Raw genomic sequence first — 21,906 nt, 5'->3', positions numbered from 1 at the left:
CCAGCACACAGTGAGACGGGCTTGGTTCAGTAACCAGACACACACCTGGCTCCGTTTAACACACTTTTATCCAGTTAGCTTGTCTGCTGTGCCTCTGCTACTTAGCTCTGGTGTGAGTGTAGCCAGCGGTGGCTCATCTGGGTTACAGGTGACAGGAAACCTGGTGCGTCCCCGCTGGGTTGAAAGGGACTGGGTTTTACCCTGTGCAAGAGCAGGTTTTCTTGTCCATCCCTGGTGGCAGCTCCCTGTGCAGGAGGTGCAGAGTGGGCGCTGGGGCATTATTTTGGCAGCCAAGGAGGCTCTGCACACCCTGAGCTTGTGGTGTGGCTGTGGCAGGGCTGTGCCAGGCAGGAGGAGGGTTCCTGCCAGTGCTGGGGTGCACAGGCTGTTGCGGGGCAATAGGTGGCCAGTCAGCTCCCCCAGCACATCATAAAGCCTCCCTTCCTACACTTGTAGGGCACCTACAGGTAAGCAAAAATGATGGCAAGGATGGCCACGGCCCCGACCAGCTTGAAGATGATGGGCACAGCTGGGGATGATGCTTGCTCCTCCACGTGCCGTGTCTGCAGGGGTTTGATAATGCGCTGGTGCTGGGTGAGGATGGCCTCCCTGGCACCAGCCCACCGGCCTGGGCCCCGCAGGCGGTACTGGTACGGTGTGCAGGGCCCAAAGGCCACCTCCAGCGCCAGCTTGGGGTCGGTGAGGAAGAGGGCGAGCAGGTTGGGCTTGACGCCCACCTGACAGGCGAGCTCATCCATGTAGGGGATGTAATCCACCTGGATGGTGTGCCGCTGGCTCCTCACGTACCTGCGGGCAGGGAGGGCAGGTTGGTACTGGAAGCAGAACCAGCAGATGCCCCACGCAGTAGCAAGGCAGTCCAGGATGGACCGCCACGGGTAACGACAGTGGGGTGGGAGCGGTGCAGTCAGGCACATCCCTGCTGTCTGTGGGCATGACCAAATGTGCCAGGACACAGCCACAGGACAGGACAGGTGCCCACAAACAGCTATGTCCAAACCAGCCCCTTCCCTGTTCCCGAGGTGAGTCTTACTGCTTTGCCATTGCGTCCCTCTTCTGTCTGATGTCAGCCTCCATGTCCTGCCGTGGGGGCAGCGTGTTCAGCCCTACGTAGGACGAGACACAGTGTGGGGGTGCTGCACCCCGCTGGCAACATTACAGTGCTACTGTTGCCTGGGTGCTGTGCCCCTGCCAGCACTGCTATGATGGGCAACGGGGCACCTGAAGCATGTCCAGGCTCCTCAGGATGGGACAGAAGAGCCCATGAGGCTCAGGGTATGAGTGTCCCTGCACTGCTCAGGCAAAAGCCCAGCTCACCACAATGGCTGCAAACTGGTCATGCCATCGCCTGCAACCAGGATGGCACAGCTGGCTGCTCCCTCCCAAACACACCTGGGCAGCATCTGCCCTGGCTCCAGGGGTGCAGGCTCATGCTGCAGCCACAGGGGGAGGTTTGCCTTGCTTACCCTTGAAGACACGGGTGGCCCAGCGACACTGGAGCTCGGAGATGGGCATGATGGCACCCAGGGGCTGGATGAAGCCGATGAAAGCCAATGTCGGCTTCTCCAAGTCAGGAGGGAACATGAATTTGTAGAGGGGGATCTGGTTCTCCACCACCTTCACACAGCCCTCCAGGAAGGGGAAGGAGAAGCTGTATCCTGTGGCAAAGACCACAGTGTCGATGTCTTCCTTGGTGCCATCCTCAAAGATGGCAGACGTCTCTGTGAACTCTTGAATGTTTGGCTTCACCAGCACCCTGCCCGAAATGATGCGGTTTGGCAGGTCATCGTTGACAGTCAGGTGCTGCTCAAAGATCCTGGAAGGCACAGACAGATGTTGTGTGGGGCCCAGGCACTGGGGCAGGTTCCCGGGGTGCTGCTGGGACACTCACCGGTGCCGGGGCTGGAGGCCATAGAGTGCATGGTCGAAGCGGGTGTTGAGCTTCCTCTCCAGGAAAAAGTTGCTGACGTTGTGAGGCACCAGGCTGCGGAGGAGCTGTATGGAGCGCCTGATGTAGGAGAAGTCAAAGGGGTACCCACCATCTGCCAGCCGGTGCAGCACCCAGGTCCCGCGCTTGGTGCTGAGGAAGACCTGGGAGGAAGGAGATGGGGGGTGGTGGTGTGGTAGCATCCTTTGGACCAGGCTGGGCCCCTGCCATGCTCCTTGGAGAGGGATGCAGGCACGTCTGCTGGGACTTCAACAACCACCCCCATCGAGAGGGGATGGGGTGCTTGGCGCTGGGTGCTGCTGGAGGGAGGGTAGCCTGTGGGATGGCAGGGAGTTGCCTGGTGCCCTCTGGGGTCTGAATAATAATCCCCCGAGCCACGGGGGCTCTCCCAGCGCACCTGCTCTGCTGTGTGGCTCAGCTCCACTGCGATGTCAACGCCTGAGTTCCCGGCACCGACCACAACCACCCGCTTTCCCGAAAAGGACTGCGGGCTCTTGTAGTCTCGGCTGTGCAGGTACCAGCCCTCAAACTTTTCCAGCCCTGGAAGAGAGAGGGAAGCCATACCAGGCAGGGATGTGGGACAGGGGATGACTGTCCCCCTGGTTTGACCAGTTGTGTGTTTTGGGAACAGGCTTGGAACAATGTGACCAGTGGGAGCGATGCAGCCCTGGGATGGTGCATGGAGAGGTGGTGAAATCTCCAGCCTGGGAGATGCTCAGTGTGGCCCTGAGCATCCTGCTGGCATGTTTTTGGAGGGAGAGGTGAGCTGACAGCACTGGCACATGCCAGCAGGGCACTTTGGTCAAGAACTGACGGCAGGATAAAAGCCACCATGGACGGACCACCAAGATGGGTGGGATAGCAGCATGCACATGCAGTCTCACCTGGTGCATTAACCTGTGGAGGCATTTTTGACAGTAGCTGGAGTGGATAGGGGCTAAGCTGGAGAGGAGGGTGATCCCAAAGGACCAAGGCAGCAGGTGAGTGGCCTGTGGCGCTGTACCTGGGAAGGAGCTCAGCGGGAGATGTGCCTCGCAGTGGTGCCCGGTGCACACCAGCACGGCATCGAAGACGGCCGCCTCCTGCTTCCCCTCGCTCTCTGTCACCACCTCCCACTGGCCCGTGGTGGCAAAGTCGGGGCATTTGGAAACGCGGCACACGCTGGTCTGGGCACGGGGACAGCAGGCGTCAGGTACCCTGTGCCCCTCAGCCCCACCGCTCCCCAGTTCCCCCATCACTCACCCTGAAGCGGATGTGGCGGAGCAGGTGGAAGTGCTGGGCGTACATGCGGAAATACTCCATGATCTTGGAGTTGTGCATGTAGTTGGGGAAGTCCTCGGGGATGGGGAAGTCGCTGAAGCACATCATCTCCTTGGAGGTGTTGATGATGACGGAGCGGTAGATGCTGGCACGGCCCTCCTCGGAGTGCTCCTGCGGGAGCGGGGCACGGCTCAGCGCTGGCACAGGGACCCCAGGGCTGCCTGCCCTGCCTGGTGCCTTGCCCTGCCTGTGGTGACAGTGGGGGTCTTGTGCCTCAGTTTCCATGCTCCCTGGCCCTGCTGAGGCAGTGCGTTCCCAAAGCTGTCTGTGATGCCATTGCCCTGGTTGCCTCGTCAGGTCTCGCTGGCTGCTGAACCAGCTCGGGCACTTCCAGCTGAGTGACCGCTCCTGCTCACTGGGTCTCTGCTGTGGCAGCTGGGCGCTGCTGCCTTGGTTCTGCTCCACCAACCCCAATTCTGACCCACGTGGGCAGAACCAGTGAACTGTAACCGAGCCACCCCAAACCCCACGCTGGCAAGGTGCATTGTGTGTCCCCTTGGGCTCTCCCACCTGCGTATCAGGGCATGGTGGGAATGCTTGTCTTCTTGTCAGTGGTTCCCTGGGAGGAAAAGTCAGCAGCTTCGTTAGGTGGGGGCAGAAGCAAATGCCAGGACTTGCCTCGAGGCAGGGAAAGCCAAGGCAGCGCTGGGTGCCTCTGTGTGGGCAAGCAGCACAGAAGCAGAGAGAGGAGCAACCATGACTTCCAGAAAAGGGCTGGTCAGGATGGGGACCAGGACAGCCATCAGGGTCAGACAGGACTGGGATGGGTAGGAAAGGGCTAGAGGGGACCAGGATCAAAGCAGCAGGGAAGGGATGGATGAAGGATGGGAAGGGGCAGGCTGAGCTGGGGGTGCAAGTCCTTGGGGAGGGTCCTTTCTGCTGCTGGTGGGAAAGAGATGGGTCCTATGTGGCCAGAGCACCACCTGGAACCATGGAGACCTCCAGCTGCTGCAGCTGTTTTTCTTTCCTCTGGTTTTCCTTGGAAACCTACCTGCACAGGCATGCAAAACAAGGGAGCGGTGCTTCATTAGCTGCTAACGACCCATCCCAGAACCATCCGTGCTGCTGTCGCGAGGCAGGCTGGCACAGCACGGGTCTTACCTCAAAGCGCCAGAGCCCCCCGATGTCCCCACTCCTCTCGAAGCAGGTGGGTACCAGCCCCTCATCCAGGCAGCTTTTCAGGGCACAGAGGCCAGAGGCACCAGCCCCGATGATGGCTACTCTCAGGGCAGCCATGTCCCGTGGAGGGGTGGTGGCAGGGATGCTGGGGAAGCTTTGGCCAGGGGTAACACACCCTCGGGGGGGTGCAGAGCCTGGTGGGTCACACCCAGGGGACGTGTGGTGCTGCTCAGTCAGGGATGGCTGTCCTTGTGCTTCCTGTGGGCGACTGACGTCAGCTGGGCTGTCACAAGATTGTTTCTTCCAGCCATGATATACAGGTTCCCCTTGCTGCTGTGCCACGCCTCCTGCCTGCGCCTGCCCTCCCCAAGGGGCTCTTTAGGTTCTTGGGCACGGGGGCTGAGATGTGGCCACACTCCTGATTTTGGGAGGTTGTGGCATGGGAAGCAAAACTATGGGGACCCTTGAGGCATTGGTGGCCAGCAGCTGTGCCAGCACCAGCATGTGGTGGCCAAGATCCCTTGTCACCACTCTGGGTCCTCAATCCCCATCAGCCATCCTCTGGAGGGGCTGCATAAGGTGGGACTGGGCTGTGCTCCTGTGAGCACCTGGGCAAGGCTGTTTTGCTGTGGCTACCTGTATGTGTGTGCATGTCTGTGCATGCAGGTCTGCATGCAGCCCATGCTGCTGCGGAGCTGGAGCTGTGCCGCTGGCACGACCCTGGCCTCAAACCCATGCGCATTCCCCCAGCACACAGTGAGACGGGCTTGGTTCAGTAACCAGACACACACCTGGCTCCGTTTAACACACTTTTATCCAGTTAGCTTGTCTGCTGTGCCTCTGCTACTTAGCTCTGGTGTGAGTGTAGCCAGCGGTGGCTCATCTGGGTTACAGGTGACAGGAAACCTGGTGCGTCCCCGCTGGGTTGAAAGGGACTGGGTTTTACCCTGTGCAAGAGCAGGTTTTCTTGTCCATCCCTGGTGGCAGCTCCCTGTGCAGGAGGTGCAGAGTGGGCGCTGGGGCATTATTTTGGCAGCCAAGGAGGCTCTGCACACCCTGAGCTTGTGGTGTGGCTGTGGCAGGGCTGTGCCAGGCAGGAGGAGGGTTCCTGCCAGTGCTGGGGTGCACAGGCTGTTGCGGGGCAATAGGTGGCCAGTCAGCTCCCCCAGCACATCATAAAGCCTCCCTTCCTACACTTGTAGGGCACCTACAGGTAAGCAAAAATGATGGCAAGGATGGCCACGGCCCCGACCAGCTTGAAGATGATGGGCACAGCTGGGGATGATGCTTGCTCCTCCACGTGCCGTGTCTGCAGGGGTTTGATAATGCGCTGGTGCTGGGTGAGGATGGCCTCCCTGGCACCAGCCCACCGGCCTGGGCCCCGCAGGCGGTACTGGTACGGTGTGCAGGGCCCAAAGGCCACCTCCAGCGCCAGCTTGGGGTCGGTGAGGAAGAGGGCGAGCAGGTTGGGCTTGACGCCCACCTGACAGGCGAGCTCATCCATGTAGGGGATGTAATCCACCTGGATGGTGTGCCGCTGGCTCCTCACGTACCTGCGGGCAGGGAGGGCAGGTTGGTACTGGAAGCAGAACCAGCAGATGCCCCACGCAGTAGCAAGGCAGTCCAGGATGGACCGCCACGGGTAACGACAGTGGGGTGGGAGCGGTGCAGTCAGGCACATCCCTGCTGTCTGTGGGCATGACCAAATGTGCCAGGACACAGCCACAGGACAGGACAGGTGCCCACAAACAGCTATGTCCAAACCAGCCCCTTCCCTGTTCCCGAGGTGAGTCTTACTGCTTTGCCATTGCGTCCCTCTTCTGTCTGATGTCAGCCTCCATGTCCTGCCGTGGGGGCAGCGTGTTCAGCCCTACGTAGGACGAGACACAGTGTGGGGGTGCTGCACCCCGCTGGCAACATTACAGTGCTACTGTTGCCTGGGTGCTGTGCCCCTGCCAGCACTGCTATGATGGGCAACGGGGCACCTGAAGCATGTCCAGGCTCCTCAGGATGGGACAGAAGAGCCCATGAGGCTCAGGGTATGAGTGTCCCTGCACTGCTCAGGCAAAAGCCCAGCTCACCACAATGGCTGCAAACTGGTCATGCCATCGCCTGCAACCAGGATGGCACAGCTGGCTGCTCCCTCCCAAACACACCTGGGCAGCATCTGCCCTGGCTCCAGGGGTGCAGGCTCATGCTGCAGCCACAGGGGGAGGTTTGCCTTGCTTACCCTTGAAGACACGGGTGGCCCAGCGACACTGGAGCTCGGAGATGGGCATGATGGCACCCAGGGGCTGGATGAAGCCGATGAAAGCCAATGTCGGCTTCTCCAAGTCAGGAGGGAACATGAATTTGTAGAGGGGGATCTGGTTCTCCACCACCTTCACACAGCCCTCCAGGAAGGGGAAGGAGAAGCTGTATCCTGTGGCAAAGACCACAGTGTCAATGTCTTCCTTGGTGCCATCCTCAAAGATGGCAGACGTCTCTGTGAACTCTTGAATGTTTGGCTTCACCAGCACCCTGCCCGAAATGATGCGGTTTGGCAGGTCATCGTTGACAGTCGGGTGCTGCTCAAAGATCCTGGAAGGCAGAAGGAGCCATCAGGGTGCTGGGGTGGGGCGTCTCTGCTATACATCCTGCTCTGGCCACTGCTTCCTGTTCCAAGGATGCTCATCCCCAGGGATCCTCAGCCCCAAGGATGCTCATCACCAGTGTGGCTGACTCCCCAGGGATGCTCAGCAGCTGCTACTGTGCTGGTGCCACCAAGAGTCCCTAGAAGGGGCAGTGGTGGCTCCCTCGAGCATTGCCTTGGCACACCACAGCTATTAACTGGGTTTCCAGGGCTGGGGCTGAGGCACAGGGAGCGTGGAAGTGGTTGAGCAGGGCTGGACACGGGTGGAACAAGGGGGTCCCTCCTGAGCAGGGGGAGCTTTTGCTGGCACCTGTGTTTTGGCTTCACGCCATAGTGTGAGTGGTCGAATCTTGCATTCAGCTGATTCTCTGCAAACTTGCTTGCCACGGACAGGCCCAGCAGCTGCTTCAGAACCATATTGAGTCGGGTGAGGAAGATGATGTCCATGGGGTAGCCCCGATCTCCAACACGGTTGAAGATCCATGCGCCGCGGCGGGTGCTAAGGAAGACCTGAGCAGGGAGGGAAGCGTCACCTCCTGAAGGTGGTGATGGTCCTGGAGGGCTGCCCAGGGGGGAAATGTCCTCACCCTGGGATTGCTCCCCTTCATGGGTGCAGGCACTGTCAAATGCAGCAAGTGCCAGGACAGAGTGGTGGCCATGCCACTGCCTTGGTCCTGGTGTCCTGGTGGAGCCAGTAGTGTGCACGGTGGGCTGACTTTCCCACCGGCATTCTGCCCCTGCTGCTCACCTGCTTGGCTGTTTGGCTGATCTCCACAGCCAGGTCTGAGCCTGAATTCCCGATCCCAATCACAACGACCCTCTTGTCTGTAAAATCTTGGGCGTCTTTGTAGTCCCTGCTGTGGAGGTAACGGCCCTTGAACGTCTTGATGCCTGTGGGTGGGGCGGAGGGATGCTTGGCTTCCTGGTGCCAGGCTGGAGGGTCACTGCCACAAAAATTGAAGTGGGGACCCTCTTTGACCCTGCCAGCCCCCTCCTGGGGAGCTTGGAAGTGCTCACAAAGTCAAAGCAAAGCAGGGAAACACTGATGCCAGGAGAAAGAGAATTAGGGAGAACAGGGTTCCCATGGCTGAGCTTTCTGGGGTCTCTCCTTGCACAGGGGTGTGGGGCTGTACCTGGGAAGGAGCTCAGCGGGAGATGTGCCTCGCAGTGGTGCCCGGTGCACACCAGCACGGCATCGAAGACGGCCGCCTCCTGCTTCCCCTCGCTCTCTGTCACCACCTCCCACTGGCCCGTGGTGGCAAAGTCGGGGCATTTGGAAACGCGGCACACGCTGGTCTGGGCACGGGGACAGCAGGCGTCAGGTACCCTGTGCCCCTCAGCCCCACCGCTCCCCAGTTCCCCCATCACTCACCCTGAAGCGGATGTGGCGGAGCAGGTGGAAGTGCTGGGCGTACATGCGGAAATACTCCATGATCTTGGAGTTGTGCATGTAGTTGGGGAAGTCCTCGGGGATGGGGAAGTCGCTGAAGCACATCATCTCCTTGGAGGTGTTGATGATGACGGAGCGGTAGATGCTGGCACGGCCCTCCTCGGAGTGCTCCTGCGGGAGCGGGGCACGGCTCAGCGCTGGCACAGGGTCAGCCATGTGGAGGGATGGCTGATGCTGCTGTGGCAGCTCTTTGTGTGGAGCCCCAGCCCTCAGCGCCCCCCCAGCCCAGGACCCTGCCATGGCCAGTTGTGTGCCACCCTGCTGGCCACCCACACTGATCCCCGGCTGCCACGGTCCCCGGCAGGACGTGTGGCTTGCAGGGATTACCTCAAACCTCCAGAGCCCTCCAATGTCCCCGGTCCTCTCAAAGCAGACAGGCTCCAGCCCCTCTTGCAGGCAGGCTTTGATGGCGCACAGCCCGCTGCTGCCTGCTCCGATGATGGCCACCCTCTTCGCCATGGTGCCCTCCACTGCTGCGTCTCTGCCTGGCGACAGCGTCAGAGAGTGGGGCTGAGGGGGGCAGTAAGCAAAATTTTGGCCCTGTGCACCAAAGAGGCCCCAAAGCTGAGAGACACCCCCCGAAAAGTTTGGGGCTGCAAAGCAACTGGTTTTCTTACCCCAGCAGACTTGTGCTGGGGTTTTGCACCACCGCAGCGTTGTCTCAGGGAGAAACGCTACTGAGTGCCAGGAGCCTTGAAATCTCCCATCCCACACCAAATGCCAGCAATGGAGGTGTGCCAGGGTGCTGTGCCCTGCCCTGGGGACTGATGGCTCCCTCCCGGGTGAGTGACAGCCCCTCCACCTGCGCTTTGCCCTCTCCCTTCACCAGTGAGGTGTCTGTCGTACCGCCCCGGTGTCTGCGGCATGCTGGCAGCCTGCGGGGAGCCCTCACTGACCTGTAGCCGTGGCCAGCAGTGGGTAGGGTCTCTTCCGGGTTGCCCTGATCTGTGACGCAGATGGTGGCCTGGCTTTAGGGCGTATGGCGGCCGTGAGCAGGGCCTCCCACCCCATCACTCCTCCCCCAGGGCTGGAGAAAGGAAGCCGGCGCTGCTGGCTCCTGGCCAGCTCTTGCCACAGCCTGGGACAGCTTAAGGAGCCATCCCAGGCACCTCAGCTGGAACCCCTGTGTGGGGACACAGGGTTGCAGGAAAGGCAGACATGCAGCTGGTCTCTGTGGCATGCATGTTGGGTACACAGACACTGCCCTGAACTTTTATCGCTGGGATTATCAGGATCAGCCCAACCCTGTTCATTCTTATACTTGAGGGCACATGTGGCACCGACTGCTCCGGTGGCTTCACCCATGTCCCCGTGCCCCTGGGCTGGGCATGTCAGCACAGTGTCCCCATAGCTACGGCTTGCTTGTGGGACCCCAGGGCCAGGAGCACTGTGTTGCTGGTATGTTGCTGGTGCTGGGCTGTGGGACTGGTTCGGAAAAGGCTCTCCTCAGCAGCAGGAGGCACAGACAGGGTGGCTTGGTAGCACACTGCTGGCTGCCAGCATGGCCAAGTTTTGCAGCCAAAATGGTTTTAACCTTCTAAAACTGATAGTACGTTTGCAGTAATTGTAATAAAGCTCTTTCTATCCCTCACTGTTGGCAAGGGCTCATCTCTGCTCAGGGCAGAAGCCCCAAGCTGCCAACCCAGACTCCATGCCTGTCTGTCAAAAAGCATCAAAAGCATCTCTTACCGGACAGGAGGATCAGCACAGGGACAGCGACGAGGCAGCACTGGCAGCACTGCCTTCCCTGCTCTGCTCTTAGCTGGCTTCTGACTCTTTTGTAAGCTCTGCAGGGACTGCCCAAGGGTGACAGATACATGGGACTTCTCCCAGCCCTCAGCCCCACCTCTGTGCTGTGAAACCTCTGTGCAGGTTGCCTTCTAATTTGCCCTTCTCCCTTGGCAGCTACAAGAAGCTGCACAGCCCTGGACTTTGCTCCAACTGTGCTTGGGCTCATGGCTCTGCTAAACCGTGCCATCAGGCACAGGGGATGGGGGATTGCGTCAGGGTCAAACCATGGCATTTTGGTCTATGCCAGCTTGTTAATATCTGTGGAAAGCCACAGTCCTCTGAGGCCAGCGATCAACCAGAACAGACAGCACAGTGGGCAGTGAGCACAGATACATCTGCTCTGGGCTTTTGCAGCAGCCAGAGGTGCCATAGGACAGGCCGAGCAGAAAGCAGCCATCTCCTCCTTCCTATCAGCAGGCTGGCATCTGTGCTTGAAGGAGCAGTGACAAGTACAAGATGAGACCAAAGATCTTGCTCATGGAGGGTCCTGCAAGAGAAGCGGGAGCAATTTTTGGCACACACATACGAGAGCAAGCCACCAATGCAGCAAGTTGCTGCCATACTCCTCCGTGGCCTGGAGACAAAGACCCCAACGTCTGTAAGAACTGTTTGGACAAAAAGCACCCCATGTTTGGGAAAAAGTAGAGCTAATATGTTTTGGCACTGCACAGCAAGCCCTGGTCACCCCAAAGCCTGACCCCAGGGGAGTGTGCTGCCTGTCCCTAATCCCACAGACAGCACAGAGCTCAGCTCTGCCTCAGGGCAGGGGGGCTGGCAGGGGCAGCCAGACAGGCCCAGCCAGCTGCCAGGCATGCAGTGCAACCCAGGGGACTTAATTCTGGTCACTGGAGTGTAAACCCACAGCTTCACTGTGCCGGTGGGTCAGGGCGCAGCTCTGGGGAATCTTGTCATGTCAAGTGTTTTCATTTCAGCTCCTGTGTAACTGAAGGTGGGTGACAGACTGAGACGGGTGCTTGCACCAGCAGTGCTCAAGGCTGCTCCTGCACACCTCACCCAGAGGAATAGCACACTTAAAACACTGCCTGATTTTAATATAATTTAATCTGAGCTTTCCACTGAGTGCACCAATAGACCTTAATGGCCTCACCTGCACCCAATCACCCCCACCCACATGCTGGGAGCACTTCTTAAGCTCAGCCTAGAGCTTAAAAAGTGCCCCTGATGTGGATTCTGTGCCTTTTCTGGCTCAATCTCTCAGCCCCATCCCATTACGTTCCTCTCCTGTGCCAAGGACAAGCAGTCTTCTCGGAAATAAGTAGGCTGCCAAGACCAACAGTGCCAGGGTAGGGGAGCCAGCCTGTTCAGAGCACAGGAAGCCATGGTGTTGGTTGGCAGAGCCAGGGCTTCTTTCTGGAGGCAGTGCAGGTAAGGCTCAGCTCCTGGGTGGGGTGTATGGCCAGCCAGGGCCATAGGGAAGGAGCCTGCTCCTCAGTATGCTCTCGACAGCATTGGTGATGTGCTGACAAACAGGAATTGCTGTGAGCACACTGTGCTCCTGGGAGACTGAAAATCCTGTGGAGGGGGACAAGGAGCTGTGAGTCTCTACACCAGGGATTCAGGAGCAGGCTTCTGCTGGGAACTGCTCCCCCAGCCACCCACTCTCTTGGAGATGCCATGAATAGTCTAAACCCTCCATTGCGCCATCCTTTCCCCATGGCACCAGGAGCCAGATGCTCATGTCCTTGTTGCTTGACATCTGGCCTCAGCGCAGTGCTTAAATCAAGGGCAATAGGGAAGAGATATGTTGCTTCAGAACACAGAGCCCTTTAAAAACCTGAGGACAGATGCCAGTGAGTCCCCTCCAGGCAGATATTATGGAGCAGGCTGTGTGGGGCATGCTCACAACAGCAACATGATCAGTGTATTTACAACATTACAGACACACAGGCAATCATAGACTAATCTCTGCAAAGCCACAGCTACCACATACATCATGGGCTAATGCAAAGGTGTGCCGATTCACAGTATCAGCAGTGAGCTGCTGGATTAATGTGCTGAGCCCTCCCCGGGCTCTGCAGGGACTGTTTTTTCATGGGACAACAGTCAAAGCATTGGGAGGACAAGACAGCACCAAATGTCTTAAGTGTGGGCCCAGGAGCCTGCAGCATCGTCAGTGTTGAAGTCTTGGCTGGATAGATCGGGTCTAGGATGCAAGTTTGAGTCCCAGTATCCCCTCCTTGTGCACGCTTCCCATCCTTCAGGAAGAACCCCGCCATCAATGGCTCCAGAGCGCAAAGAGGGCAGGCGCACTGAGCGGGGACAGCCAGCAGTATTCCACCACGCTGTACAGTGCATAGCCCAGCAGCAAACCAAAGAGCACATCCGTCACGTTGTGCCTGCCCAGCATCACCCTTGAGACGCCGACAATGAGCGCCCAAAGCACCACGAGGACCCGCAGCGGGACGGCGAGCACCAGGTGGTGCAGAACGAAGCGGCAGACTAGGGCGGCTCTGGTGGCGTGGCCTGACGGAAAGGAGTACTTGTCCACTGAGATGGTGACAAACATGTCCATCTTGTTGTGGGTGGGCCGCCGCCGCTTGACGAGCCCTTTCACCACTGCCACCAGCACGAGATCCAGCAGCAGCGCTACAAGACAGTAACAGTGAGTGAGCAAAGTGGTTTGTTTTTTTAATTTGTTTTCCCTCTCCATGGAAAACAAGGCAAGAATCAAAGCAGAGCCATTAGCTAAGATAAAAGTACTTGGCTACCAAAAGCTGCTAAGAAAAGGCATGATTTCTCATGGCTACAGTGCCCAGGTAGGGAGAGCACGGCATTCATCCAGTGTGTGGCCTTCTGTGGCACAAGCACATCTTCAATCTCCACTCCTGCTGCATGCAGCCCTTGTGCAGCATCACACACACTGCCTGCTGCAGCCAGCAACAGGACTTGGCCCAGCTCACACCCAAGGTTGTTTTTTTCTGTGTAAAATCTGATCTCACTATGGCTTGGGGCTCACTTTGACCCTTAATCTGAAGTTAATAGAGGGGTTAATGCTCCTCACAACCCCTGACAGCCTGTGCTGACTTGGTGTTGCTTTGCCTACCCTCATGGCTGGGAGTCAAACTGACCCTGGTGAATGATCAACCCACTTCAACCACTCGGCCATGGCTCAGGGTGAGGGACCCTGAGCTTGTGGTGCTGCCAGGGCTCCTGTACTCTGGCTTCTTCCTGCTGCTGGGGGGAATTAATGCCAGAAAGTTAACCACGCTTTGCTTTTCAAGGGCTGAATAAAGGACGATTTAAATAATGGTGGCTTGCCGACAGAGAGCTAAAGGCTGTTGCAGTAGTAGAGGAGGAGTGCCTGTGAGAAGTGTCCAGCCAGTATTTGGCAAGGGCAGCTTCTCATGTAGGACAGAGGCTGCTTTCTCCATCCCCCTTAGTTTGGCTAGTGTAGTGCTTGCAGCTGGGGCTGCTTCTTCCAAGGAAATCTTGTGAGACACTGACTTCTGCATGTGCTAAGTCTTGTTTACGGACACCAAATCTTTCAGTCACTTCAGTTCATTCACTTTGGTTAATCATTTATGAACAAATATTTTTTTTTTGTCCACATGTATCCCTAGTTCAATTGCTTTTTCTCTTTTTACATGTGGTTGGGAGATTCACCCTGGATGTCAGGGAATACTCCTTCCCCACATGGGTGCTGCAATCCTGGGACAGAGGCCCAGAGAGGGGGGTGATTCTGACTCAGAGTGTTGAGGGTTGCACAAGACTGTGGTGCTGAGACAGATCTCAGATCAGAGGTTATGTTGGAGGCCTCCAGGTCTCTTCCCACAGATCTGCTGTGAGATCGTAATTTAACCATGTGTTGTTAGATTAAAAAAAGATGCACAAAACCACAGGTTTCCCACCAGCCAAATTTCAGTTCAAATAAGTGCGAGATACCAATTATGTGCAACTTAATAAAGGAGTAAGAACTAGGCTGTCAGCAGTTTCACAGTGTGTGGTGGGAGCTGTGACAGATGAGCCATACCCACACCGCCAGGCCCTCCCGCTGCAGGGTTACTCCCTCTGGTACTAGGCACACCAGAAGGGCCTGTACCAGTTACTCAAAATCAGCCGGCTCCCTCGGGGCTGTAGGAGGTTTACTCAGCCCTGCCCCAACCTTCAGGTCCCATCCTCCCCCCTCGGCTCTGTCTGCAGAGCCCTTTGCTGAGCTCCCAGCCTCACCGAAGAGCAGGTTGAGCAGCACCTCCCTGGTTGCCGAGCTGTCGCTCTGGCAGAGCCCATAGAAGGTGCCGAGCAGCCAGGGGATGCCGTGCCCTGAAACCTCGATGACCTTCATGAGGGGCCGTGCGCTGCCCCAGGCCGAGCCCTCTCCGGCACAGACGCCCAGGCGCTTGGAGGCCCAGAGGTCGATGGCGAGCAGGGAGCTGAGGGCGATGCCCAGGAAAGAGGGGTTCAGCTTCATGCAGTCCTCCTCGGGCAGCGGGGCTGTTGCCGAGCTACCGGACTCCTTGCGGCGGGCCGGGCTGTCCGGGACGCCGGGGCCGCGCTGGCTCACCAGGGACAGGAACTCCAGGCGGCCGCTGCTGCCGGCGCGTCGCTCGCGGCTGCTCCGGGGGCTCGGCATGGCGGGACGGGGTGGCCTGGGAGAGGTGAGGGTCGGTCACCGGCTGCCAGCCCTGTTCTGGCACCGGGACCCGGGCAAGCCGCCCCGGAGCACGCATGTCCCCCCGGCCCGGGCTTGCTTCTCCCCCCGCCGCCCCGCACCCTACCTGGCGCTACCGCACCGCCGGAGCCCACTTCCCCGTCCCGCTGTGCTCCCGGGACAACCCCAAGGGCACCCCTGGGTGTTCGGCGCCCTCGCTACCCTGGTACCAGGCGGTCCCGGCGCGGCCCCGCTTCCTCTTCCGCCACGCGCCGTGCCGCGCCCGGTTGCCATGGAGCCGGGACGCCCCGGGGCGAGGCTGCGGCGCCCCCTGGCGGAGGGGAGGTTCCCCCCACCCTTCCTCCACGCCTGGCCCCGGGGCGGGGACCTGCGGGCGAGCCCCGCCTTCCCTCGCGCGCTTGCCCGCCCCGGCCGGCGTACGGCAGCCGGCGAGGGCCTCAAGAGGGGCGGTGGCGGCGGCGGCGGCGCCTTCGCCCTGCCGGCGCCGGTGCGGGCGCCGGTGCGCGGGCGGCGATGCGCGGCGGGCGGGCGGCGGGGGGACGGGTCGCCCCCCCGGCCCCGCGGCGCGGCGGCGGCGGGTGACGGCGGCTCGGCGGCGGCGATGGGGTGCCTGCAGAGCGTGGCCTGCAAGGCGCGGGTGCGCCGGGAGCAGATCGTGGTGTCGGACGTGTCGGCCACCATCGAGCCGGCGGCCACTGCCATCGAGGAGAGCTCGCCGGTGGTGCTGCGGTACCGCACCCCGTACTTCCGCGCCTCGGCCCGCGTCCTCATGCCGCCCATCGCCCGGCGGCACACCTGGGTGGTGGGCTGGATCCAGGCCTGCAACCACATGGAGTTCTACAACACCTACAGCGACCTCGGCGTGTGAGCACCGGCACCGGGGTGGGGGGACGGGACACGGCACCGGGGCGGGAGCGGGGGCACCGGGCTGGGTACGGCATGAGCACCCCGACACCCCCTGCGGGCACCTGCCCGGCTCGGTGCTCCCGGGCGCTGCACCTCCGGCATCTCATGCTGCACCCCTACCCTGTGTCTGCACCTCATGGCACTTCGTGCTGCACCCCCGGCACCGGGTGCTGCGCCCCCACGCGTCACCTGCACCCGCGGCACCGTCCCTGTCCCTTTCAGACCCTGCGCTCTGCTCGTGCTGTCTCAGCCGGGTGGCCCCAAGGGCTCTCCAGCTGCCGCCCCGCCTCAAGCAGCGTTTCTGCTGGGGCTGGGCTGCTAGCGCGGGCAGTGCAAGGGGATTTGCCCCCTTGGCTCGGGGTTGAAGGAGGGATGCTTTGCAGCACTCAGCAGAAATGGCTGCTGAAAAGTTACTTTTCCCAAGGCCGAGTGTGTGGGTGACTCGGGGGAACGCTGAGGGGCAAAGCTGTTGGCTCTGTCACTGTATATTCTGTCATTTGGAAGGGGTTCTTTAGCTCACCAGGGGGCTCCCGCTGCTAGTGCCTGGGGTCGCCAGTGAAGCACCGGATCCTCTTGCCACCTGCCTGTGTCCTTGTGTCATGGCAGATCGGTTTGCACGTGGCACTGGAACGCTTGGGGATGTTGCAGCAAGCAGAGATTGTCACTTGTTTGGGGGGGTGGCAGCTGCGTGTTCTCTGGCACTCGCGGGCTGCTCCAGAGCCCAGATGCTTTTGAAGCCAGAGCTTGGGCTCGGTGGGAGGTTTCGCCGAAGCTCCCGGCTCGTAATTGCCACGTGGCGATTGTCTCCCCTGCCGTAGCTGTGCGGTGTTGCTAACGTGGTTGGCAGCCAAGATTTGGGCTGGAATTTCAACCCCCCAGCCATATTGCAGGGATTTCATCGCAGCAGCGGCAGGCATAATTGTGGTATTAATTATTGTACGTGCCTCTGCGCAGGCGTCTGTATTTAGAAGCATAAAAATCACGGACTATTATCACACGAGGGGTCTGTGACAGGCTTGGCCAGTGCCGTGAGCGCAGTGCTGCAGCTGACGGATGGGGAAGGCTGTTCTCTGGCACAGGAGCTGTTTCAGGAGAGGGTGACCCTAGAGGCTCAGCAATGAGTTTTGGCCCAGTTGGTTTGATTGCAGGTTAATTAAAATAGTGTTGTGTTGGCAGAGCAAAGGCTTCAGCTGCCTGTGAGGGATGCGGTGAAGGAACCGAATCTGAATTTGTTCTCGAAGGAGGTCCTCAAGAACTTGCTGCAGGCAGGGAGAGGGTCCCTGTGCTGCTTGCCCACCCGTCCCTTGCTGGGTGCTGTCACTGCCATTTCCCTGCTAACCTGGCCTCTCTCTTCCCATTCACTAGGTCAAGCTGGGAGCTGCCCGACCTGCGAGAAGGAAGAGTAAAAGCCATTAGTGATTCGGATGGTGTGAGCTACCCCTGGTATGGAAACACCACAGAAACTGTGACCCTGGTTGGGCCTACTAACAAAATCTCCAGGTTCTCAGTGAGCATGAATGACAATTTCTACCCCAGCGTGACATGGGCAGTCCCTGTGAGCAACAGTAACGTGCCGCTGCTGACCAGGATTAAAAGGGACCAGAGCTTTACTACGTGGTTGGTGGCCATGAACACCACCACCAAGGAAAAGATCATCTTGCAGACTATAAAGTGGAGGATGCGAGTGGACATTGAGGTTGATCCCATGCAGCTGCTGGGGCAGCGGGCACGACTGGTGGGAAGGACTCAGCAGGAGCAGCCTCGGATCCTCAGCAGGATGGAGCCCATCCCACCCAACGCACTAGTGAAACCCAACGCCAACGATGCCCAAGTCCTCATGTGGAGACCCAAGCGAGGCCAGCCGATAGTCGTCATACCTCCCAAGTAGAGCAGCGCCGGTGTGCGCACATGAGGAGCTGGGTGCTGCCAGCCTGCTGCACGTCAAGGGGGTTTCTGAGCCAAAGCAGACCTCGTGGGTTCTCCTGCCTTCGTAGCTGTGCTTGGAAACGTGGCTCCTCAGTCAGGAAGAGAGCCTGGCCGACGCAGAAGAGGGATCACTGAGCTGGAGGATTTCCCAGGAAGCAGAATCGAGTACTTCTAGGAGCCTGCAGCTGGCAAAGAGGCTGTCTGAGCTACATGACTCATCTTTCATTGCAGGGCGATGCAAGGAGCATGATGAGAATGATCAACCTGTGCCTGTGGCAAATGCTGCTTTCCACCCTGCTGGAGGCAGACGCAGAGACCGTGCCTGCCAGACGCAAGGGGTTCCTGTGGTGAACCTTCCCGCTGGGGCACGGGTGTCCCTGCGGTGTCTATACCTATGCATTTCAGATTGATAACTGACCCCTCGCCCTGCTTGCTGGGGCTGGGCGGGAGGGCTCGGGAGTGGAGCAGGGGCTGGTGGTGCCAGGGCACTGATCCAGAGCCCAGCACGAGCTGTTATTGCTGCCCAGGAAGGGTTTATCTGCAGCCGAGGGGATGCGCGATGTTTTGCATGCGTCTGGGTGTGTTTGGAGTAGTTGTGAGTGTAGGAGATGCTGTAGCTCTTTTCCGTCTTGGAGTGAGATCTAAGGGCAGGTTAGGTGTCCTTTGGTTTTAAGGTGCACTAAATTTTGCAGTTCCTCAACCTTCCCCCCCCAGATCCCGCTGGTCCTACTCTTACGAAAGCGAAATGATTTTCAGCTGAATCAGGAGCCCATTCACCCAAGCCCAGGGTGAGCGGGTGCTCGCTGACCATGGGGTACCCAAACTGGCTTGGAGGTACCCTGGGACTTGCATGCTGCCACTGCAGACCCAAGTCCCTTGCAAGAAGCTGGGTGCTTGCTCAGTTTCCATGCAAATACTGGCTCAGACCCTCTTCCTCGTCAGCCGCCCATGGAGCAGGGTGGCTGCTGGCAGGGAGGCTGGTGGAGGGGACAACACACCTTATGATAACTCCCCAGGCTCTGCAGGGATGGGGGCTCCTCACCATGGGGCACAGGCAGGGATGTGGCAGAGGCTGCCCAGGGCAGACCTGGGTTTGCCTGGAAGGAGGAGGCAAATGTGCTGCCTGCGCCTGCCTCCTGCTGCTGTTGGTTCTTGGGGGATAACAAGGGGTTTTATTTGCCTTTCTCCTCACCCCTTGCTGCCTGGGTCACTGGCATCATCTGGTCTGCAGGGCAGTGCTGCGGGCTGCTACCTGCAATTCCCAACATGTTGCCCTCGGGAGGCAGCAGAGGCAAAAGCCGTGGCTGCGCTGCTGATGCCCTGGGTGCCGCAGGTGGTTACAGCTTTTGCTGCTTTCTCCTCCCCATGGACCATTCCAGCACAAGCTCCGTGCCTCCTCCAGCTCGCACCCCTGCCTTTGCGCCCTGGGAGGTTTGTGCTGCCCTGGTGATGCGGGTGATTCCCTCTTGGAGGGTCCCGCCTCCTGTCCAGTTGCCAGGAGAGCCTGTGGAGGGTCGCTGTGTTCGGCACTTCCATGCAAAGCCTTTACTGTGGTGTTTGCAGTTGGGGCGCCCAGCCTGGAGCTGCTTTGCTCCCCCCGGTGTGCGGGCACATCCCTGTGGCATCGCTTCTCAGCACCACCGAGCTCCTGCAAAGCTTCAGCCCCAGCATGTGCTTTTCCAGGGTGGGGATGTGCACCCAAGTCCCTGCTGGTGAAGGGGCTCCCCAGGCATCTTAAACCAAAAATCCCTGTGAAATTCCCATGCTACTTATTATTCACAGTCGTGTTTGCTGCTGATTTGATTCTTTATTTAATTTTTCCCCTGGGAGTGTTGCATTTTGACGCCTCGATGCACACTTTCCTGTGCCAGGGCCAGTAGTCCTGCTTGGCCTTGCAGCAGGCTGGGAACTTGCTGCTTTTGGTGCCTACATCTGGGTTTCACTGGGGGCTACAGCCTTGTGATGGGAAAGGTTTGGAGGGAGAAGGGGCTCTGAGCTTTGTTTTGCTGTGTTTTCTGGAGGGAAACTTCTACTGGGAGCTTCCTGGCATGGGAAGATGTCCCACTTTTGTGAGATTCTGTCTGTTGTTTTGTCCTGGTATGGGATAGATGACAGCTTTTGCTGTCACTGTTGTTTTGTTTCTCAAAAAGTGTGTGTGGCGAGGGGTTAGAAACTTTAAATACAATTTTGCTTGACGTTTAGGGGCGGAGTTGTAAGTACATTTTGGTTTGAAATAAGGCAGGTATATACTTTTGACCCAGTGGGACAGAAATGTCTCTGGCAGCATCAGAGATAAAGAACCAGAGGAAAGGGTTCCCAACAAACAGGTAGCCCCAGGATGGGCTGCTGGCTGGGAGGGGATGCTGCACCCAGAGAGGCTGCTTGGCCAGCTCCCCAAAACCCGAGGGAAGGGCCGGGGCTGTGCTCAGGGGCTGCATGCTGGCTGTACAGCCTGGGGAGCTGCTGCGGCCCCGGCCGGGAGAGCGGGGATGCTGGTGTGGGGATGCTGTTGAATTTGTTGCCATTTTTTGGGATATGCTGGCCAGCTGAATCCTCGACACATCGTCTCCTGTGACACTGAGACAGCAGTAGCCGCCGTTTCTGGCCACATGTGTCTGTGATGTCCCCAGGGAGGTGCTTGGTGCTGCCTGGTACTGGTGTCAGGCTGGGTGCTGGTCCGTAGCCGTGTGCCTGTGCTCCAGGGCTGCCCTAGCCTGCGAGCAGGCGCTGCCTGAGCCCCGGGGCCATGCCTGGGTTCACCTCTCCAGGCTTGTGCCTGCTCCTCTCCAACAGCTGGATTTGATGCACTTAACTCGGTTTGATGCATGGCTTGTGTTTGTGGGCATTTCCTCATTTAAAAGAAAAAAAAAAAAGTTTGTAAAAATTGTTTGCAAAAAAAAAAAACAACCTGCAAACAATGTTTGCAAAACTTTGCAGGCGTTTTGCATATTTGCAAAAGGTGCGTGGTCACGCTCGGATGGAGGTGCTGGGCAAGTGTCTCCCTGAGCTCGGTAATGCTGCATGGTGGAACCGGGTGCAGGGCTTGTGATGCTGGAGAGGAGGGAGGCGGTGGGTGAGAGCTCCCACCTGTGAGTCCAGGTTCAGCTCAGGCCTGCAGCTCTGCTGATGTGTACCCCGAGGGGGAGCCCTTTCCCATGCCCCCCTTTTGTACCAGCACTCCGTTGTCTCAAGGAGGGGCAGGTCACCGAAATGTCCACCAATGCACTTGCCCAGTGCCCTGAGCCGCGGGTGCCCCTTCCCCTCCGTCCTTGGGTCACTTATTTATTTATTATTTATTTATTTAAGGTTTATTTAAGTTATTTATTGGTATTTATTGATGGCTGGAAGTCAGGGGGTCATTTCTGCTGCATGGCAGGGGCAGCTGGGTCCCCCCTGCCCAGTCCCTTGCGTTTCGGGGTGCTGCTGTGTGTTTGGGAGCATCACTGGGGAGGGATCCTTGTGGTACCTGTGCTCCTGTCCCCTTTTGGAGCCGAGGAGGGAGAAAGGAGGGGAATCATGTTGGTGCCTGGGGGGAGGACACCCCGTGCCCATCCCCTTCCTGCAGAAGCTCAAAGCCTCTGTGCCCCCTCCCGTGCCCATCTGTATTTATTGACCTGTCCTCCTGGCGTTTCTCCATTCGGCTCCTGCTGGATTTGCTGTTGCCAATTCCCAGGGATGGTGAGAAGAGCCAGGACATGTGGGTATTGCTACGGAGAAAAGACCAAACCAGGTATTCTGCTGCCGCGTGGGGAAAATCAGAAGGAGGGGAAGAGGAAAGCTGGTTTTGCAGAGTGCCTTAAACACAAAATGACTTTACTGAGTAGGGGGGCTTGGACTTCTGTCTCTGGATGTTATTACCAACTTGAACAAAATGTTGCTTTTCACTTCTCTGGGATTAAAAGAAAACCACTCGAGCTGTACTGGAACAAAACTCTGTGTTTGGTTGAGTCCTTCTGTCTGGCTGGCTTGCATCTCCAGGGCTGCGATGGTGCAGGGAAGCAGGAATTTGTGGGCTCTTGGCCGTCAGCCCCTGCCTTGGCTCGGCGGTGGGACCAGCAGCTGCCTTTAAGCCCCTAGGTCTGGTGACAGGACTCGTTTCCCCTTTGTCCTGACTTGCAGGTGGGTTCTCCGGTGTCCCGGCGAGGTTGTGCTCGCCCCGCAGTGCC

The 21,906-nt window shown here is 58.7% G+C and overlaps 4 protein-coding genes across 10 annotated transcripts; 1 reads left to right on the top strand and 3 right to left on the bottom strand.

The window, feature by feature from the left end:
- Nucleotides 1–50: 50 nt before the first annotated feature.
- LOC136103625 (flavin-containing monooxygenase 5-like) lies at nt 51–5,100 on the bottom strand. Its single transcript, XM_071810262.1, has 8 exons — nt 4,388–5,100; nt 3,209–3,397; nt 2,970–3,132; nt 2,364–2,506; nt 1,910–2,109; nt 1,485–1,834; nt 1,052–1,124; nt 51–807 (listed from the first exon to the last, which is right to left on the bottom strand). The coding sequence occupies exons 1-8, from the start codon at nt 4,520–4,522 to the stop codon at nt 462–464; spliced, it is 1,599 nt and encodes a 532-aa protein (XP_071666363.1). The 5' UTR covers nt 4,523–5,100; the 3' UTR covers nt 51–461.
- A 101-nt stretch (nt 5,101–5,201) lies between these two features.
- Nucleotides 5,202–10,400, bottom strand: LOC136103950 (flavin-containing monooxygenase 5-like). 5 transcript variants are annotated; one of them, XM_071810260.1, is made up of 10 exons: nt 10,177–10,400; nt 9,334–9,432; nt 8,815–8,972; nt 8,410–8,598; nt 8,171–8,333; nt 7,786–7,928; nt 7,348–7,547; nt 6,636–6,985; nt 6,203–6,275; nt 5,202–5,958 (listed from the first exon to the last, which is right to left on the bottom strand). In XM_071810260.1, the coding sequence occupies exons 1-10, from the start codon at nt 10,304–10,306 to the stop codon at nt 5,613–5,615; spliced, it is 1,851 nt and encodes a 616-aa protein (XP_071666361.1). In that variant the 5' UTR covers nt 10,307–10,400; the 3' UTR covers nt 5,202–5,612. The 5 variants fall into 5 exon arrangements, with proteins under 5 accessions (XP_071666361.1, XP_071666362.1, XP_065698550.2 ...); XM_071810261.1 differs by having other exon boundaries at nt 8,815–8,997; nt 9,384–9,432; nt 10,177–10,360; XM_065842478.2 differs by lacking the exon at nt 9,334–9,432.
- Nucleotides 10,401–11,322: 922 nt separating this feature from the next.
- On the bottom strand, nt 11,323–16,548 carry PLPP6 (phospholipid phosphatase 6). 3 transcript variants are annotated; one of them, XM_071810256.1, is made up of 3 exons: nt 16,335–16,548; nt 14,467–14,885; nt 11,323–12,885 (listed from the first exon to the last, which is right to left on the bottom strand). In XM_071810256.1, exons 2-3 carry the CDS (start codon nt 14,867–14,869, stop codon nt 12,515–12,517), a joined length of 774 nt encoding a protein of 257 aa, XP_071666357.1. In that variant the 5' UTR covers nt 14,870–14,885; nt 16,335–16,548; the 3' UTR covers nt 11,323–12,514. The 3 variants fall into 3 exon arrangements, with proteins under 3 accessions (XP_071666357.1, XP_065698255.2, XP_071666358.1); XM_065842183.2 differs by lacking the exon at nt 16,335–16,548 and adding an exon at nt 15,015–15,203; XM_071810257.1 differs by lacking the exon at nt 16,335–16,548 and adding an exon at nt 15,118–15,156.
- On the top strand, nt 15,452–21,671 carry FAM78B (family with sequence similarity 78 member B). Its single transcript, XM_065842182.2, has 2 exons — nt 15,452–15,772; nt 17,180–21,671. Exons 1-2 carry the CDS (start codon nt 15,510–15,512, stop codon nt 17,700–17,702), a joined length of 786 nt encoding a protein of 261 aa, XP_065698254.1. The 5' UTR covers nt 15,452–15,509; the 3' UTR covers nt 17,703–21,671.
- Nucleotides 21,672–21,906: the final 235 nt, after the last annotated feature.

The sequence above is a fragment of the Patagioenas fasciata genome, chromosome 6, assembly GCF_037038585.1.
Source record: "Patagioenas fasciata isolate bPatFas1 chromosome 6, bPatFas1.hap1, whole genome shotgun sequence".
Classification (NCBI taxonomy): Eukaryota; Metazoa; Chordata; class Aves; order Columbiformes; family Columbidae; genus Patagioenas; species Patagioenas fasciata.
The sequence above is the reverse complement of the archived record's forward strand: the minus strand, read 5'-3'. Positions and strand labels throughout refer to the sequence as shown.

Bases quoted from the DNA above. Each gene is read 5' to 3' on its own strand.
- LOC136103625 (XM_071810262.1), bottom strand. From the start codon at position 4,522: ATGGCTGCCCTGAGAGTAGCCATCATCGGGGCTGGTGCCTCTGGCCTC. The intron at 3,398-4,387 runs GTAAGACCCGTG...CCGCTCCCGCAG, and splicing joins GGGGGCTCTGGCGCTTTGAG to GAGCACTCCGAGGAGGGCCG. The intron at 1,835-1,909 runs GTGAGTGTCCCA...TGTGCCTTCCAG, and splicing joins GGCCTCCAGCCCCGGCACCG to GATCTTTGAGCAGCACCTGA.
- FAM78B (XM_065842182.2), top strand. From the start codon at position 15,510: ATGGGGTGCCTGCAGAGCGTGGCCTGCAAGGCGCGGGTGCGCCGGGAG. The intron at 15,773-17,179 runs GTGAGCACCGGC...CCCATTCACTAG, and splicing joins ACCTACAGCGACCTCGGCGT to GTCAAGCTGGGAGCTGCCCG.
- LOC136103950 (XM_071810260.1), bottom strand. From the start codon at position 10,306: ATGTATCTGTCACCCTTGGGCAGTCCCTGCAGAGCTTACAAAAGAGTC. The intron at 6,276-6,635 runs GTAAGCAAGGCA...CGTCCTACGTAG, and splicing joins GGCCACCCGTGTCTTCAAGG to GGCTGAACACGCTGCCCCCA. The intron at 5,959-6,202 runs GTAAGACTCACC...CCCTGCCCGCAG, and splicing joins AGGGACGCAATGGCAAAGCA to GTACGTGAGGAGCCAGCGGC.
- PLPP6 (XM_065842183.2), bottom strand. From the start codon at position 15,181: ATGGCAACCGGGCGCGGCACGGCGCGTGGCGGAAGAGGAAGCGGGGCC. The intron at 14,886-15,014 runs GTAGGGTGCGGG...CACCTCTCCCAG, and splicing joins CGGCGGTGCGGTAGCGCCAG to GCCACCCCGTCCCGCCATGC. The intron at 12,886-14,466 runs GTGAGGCTGGGA...ACTGTCTTGTAG, and splicing joins GCTGCTCAACCTGCTCTTCG to CGCTGCTGCTGGATCTCGTG.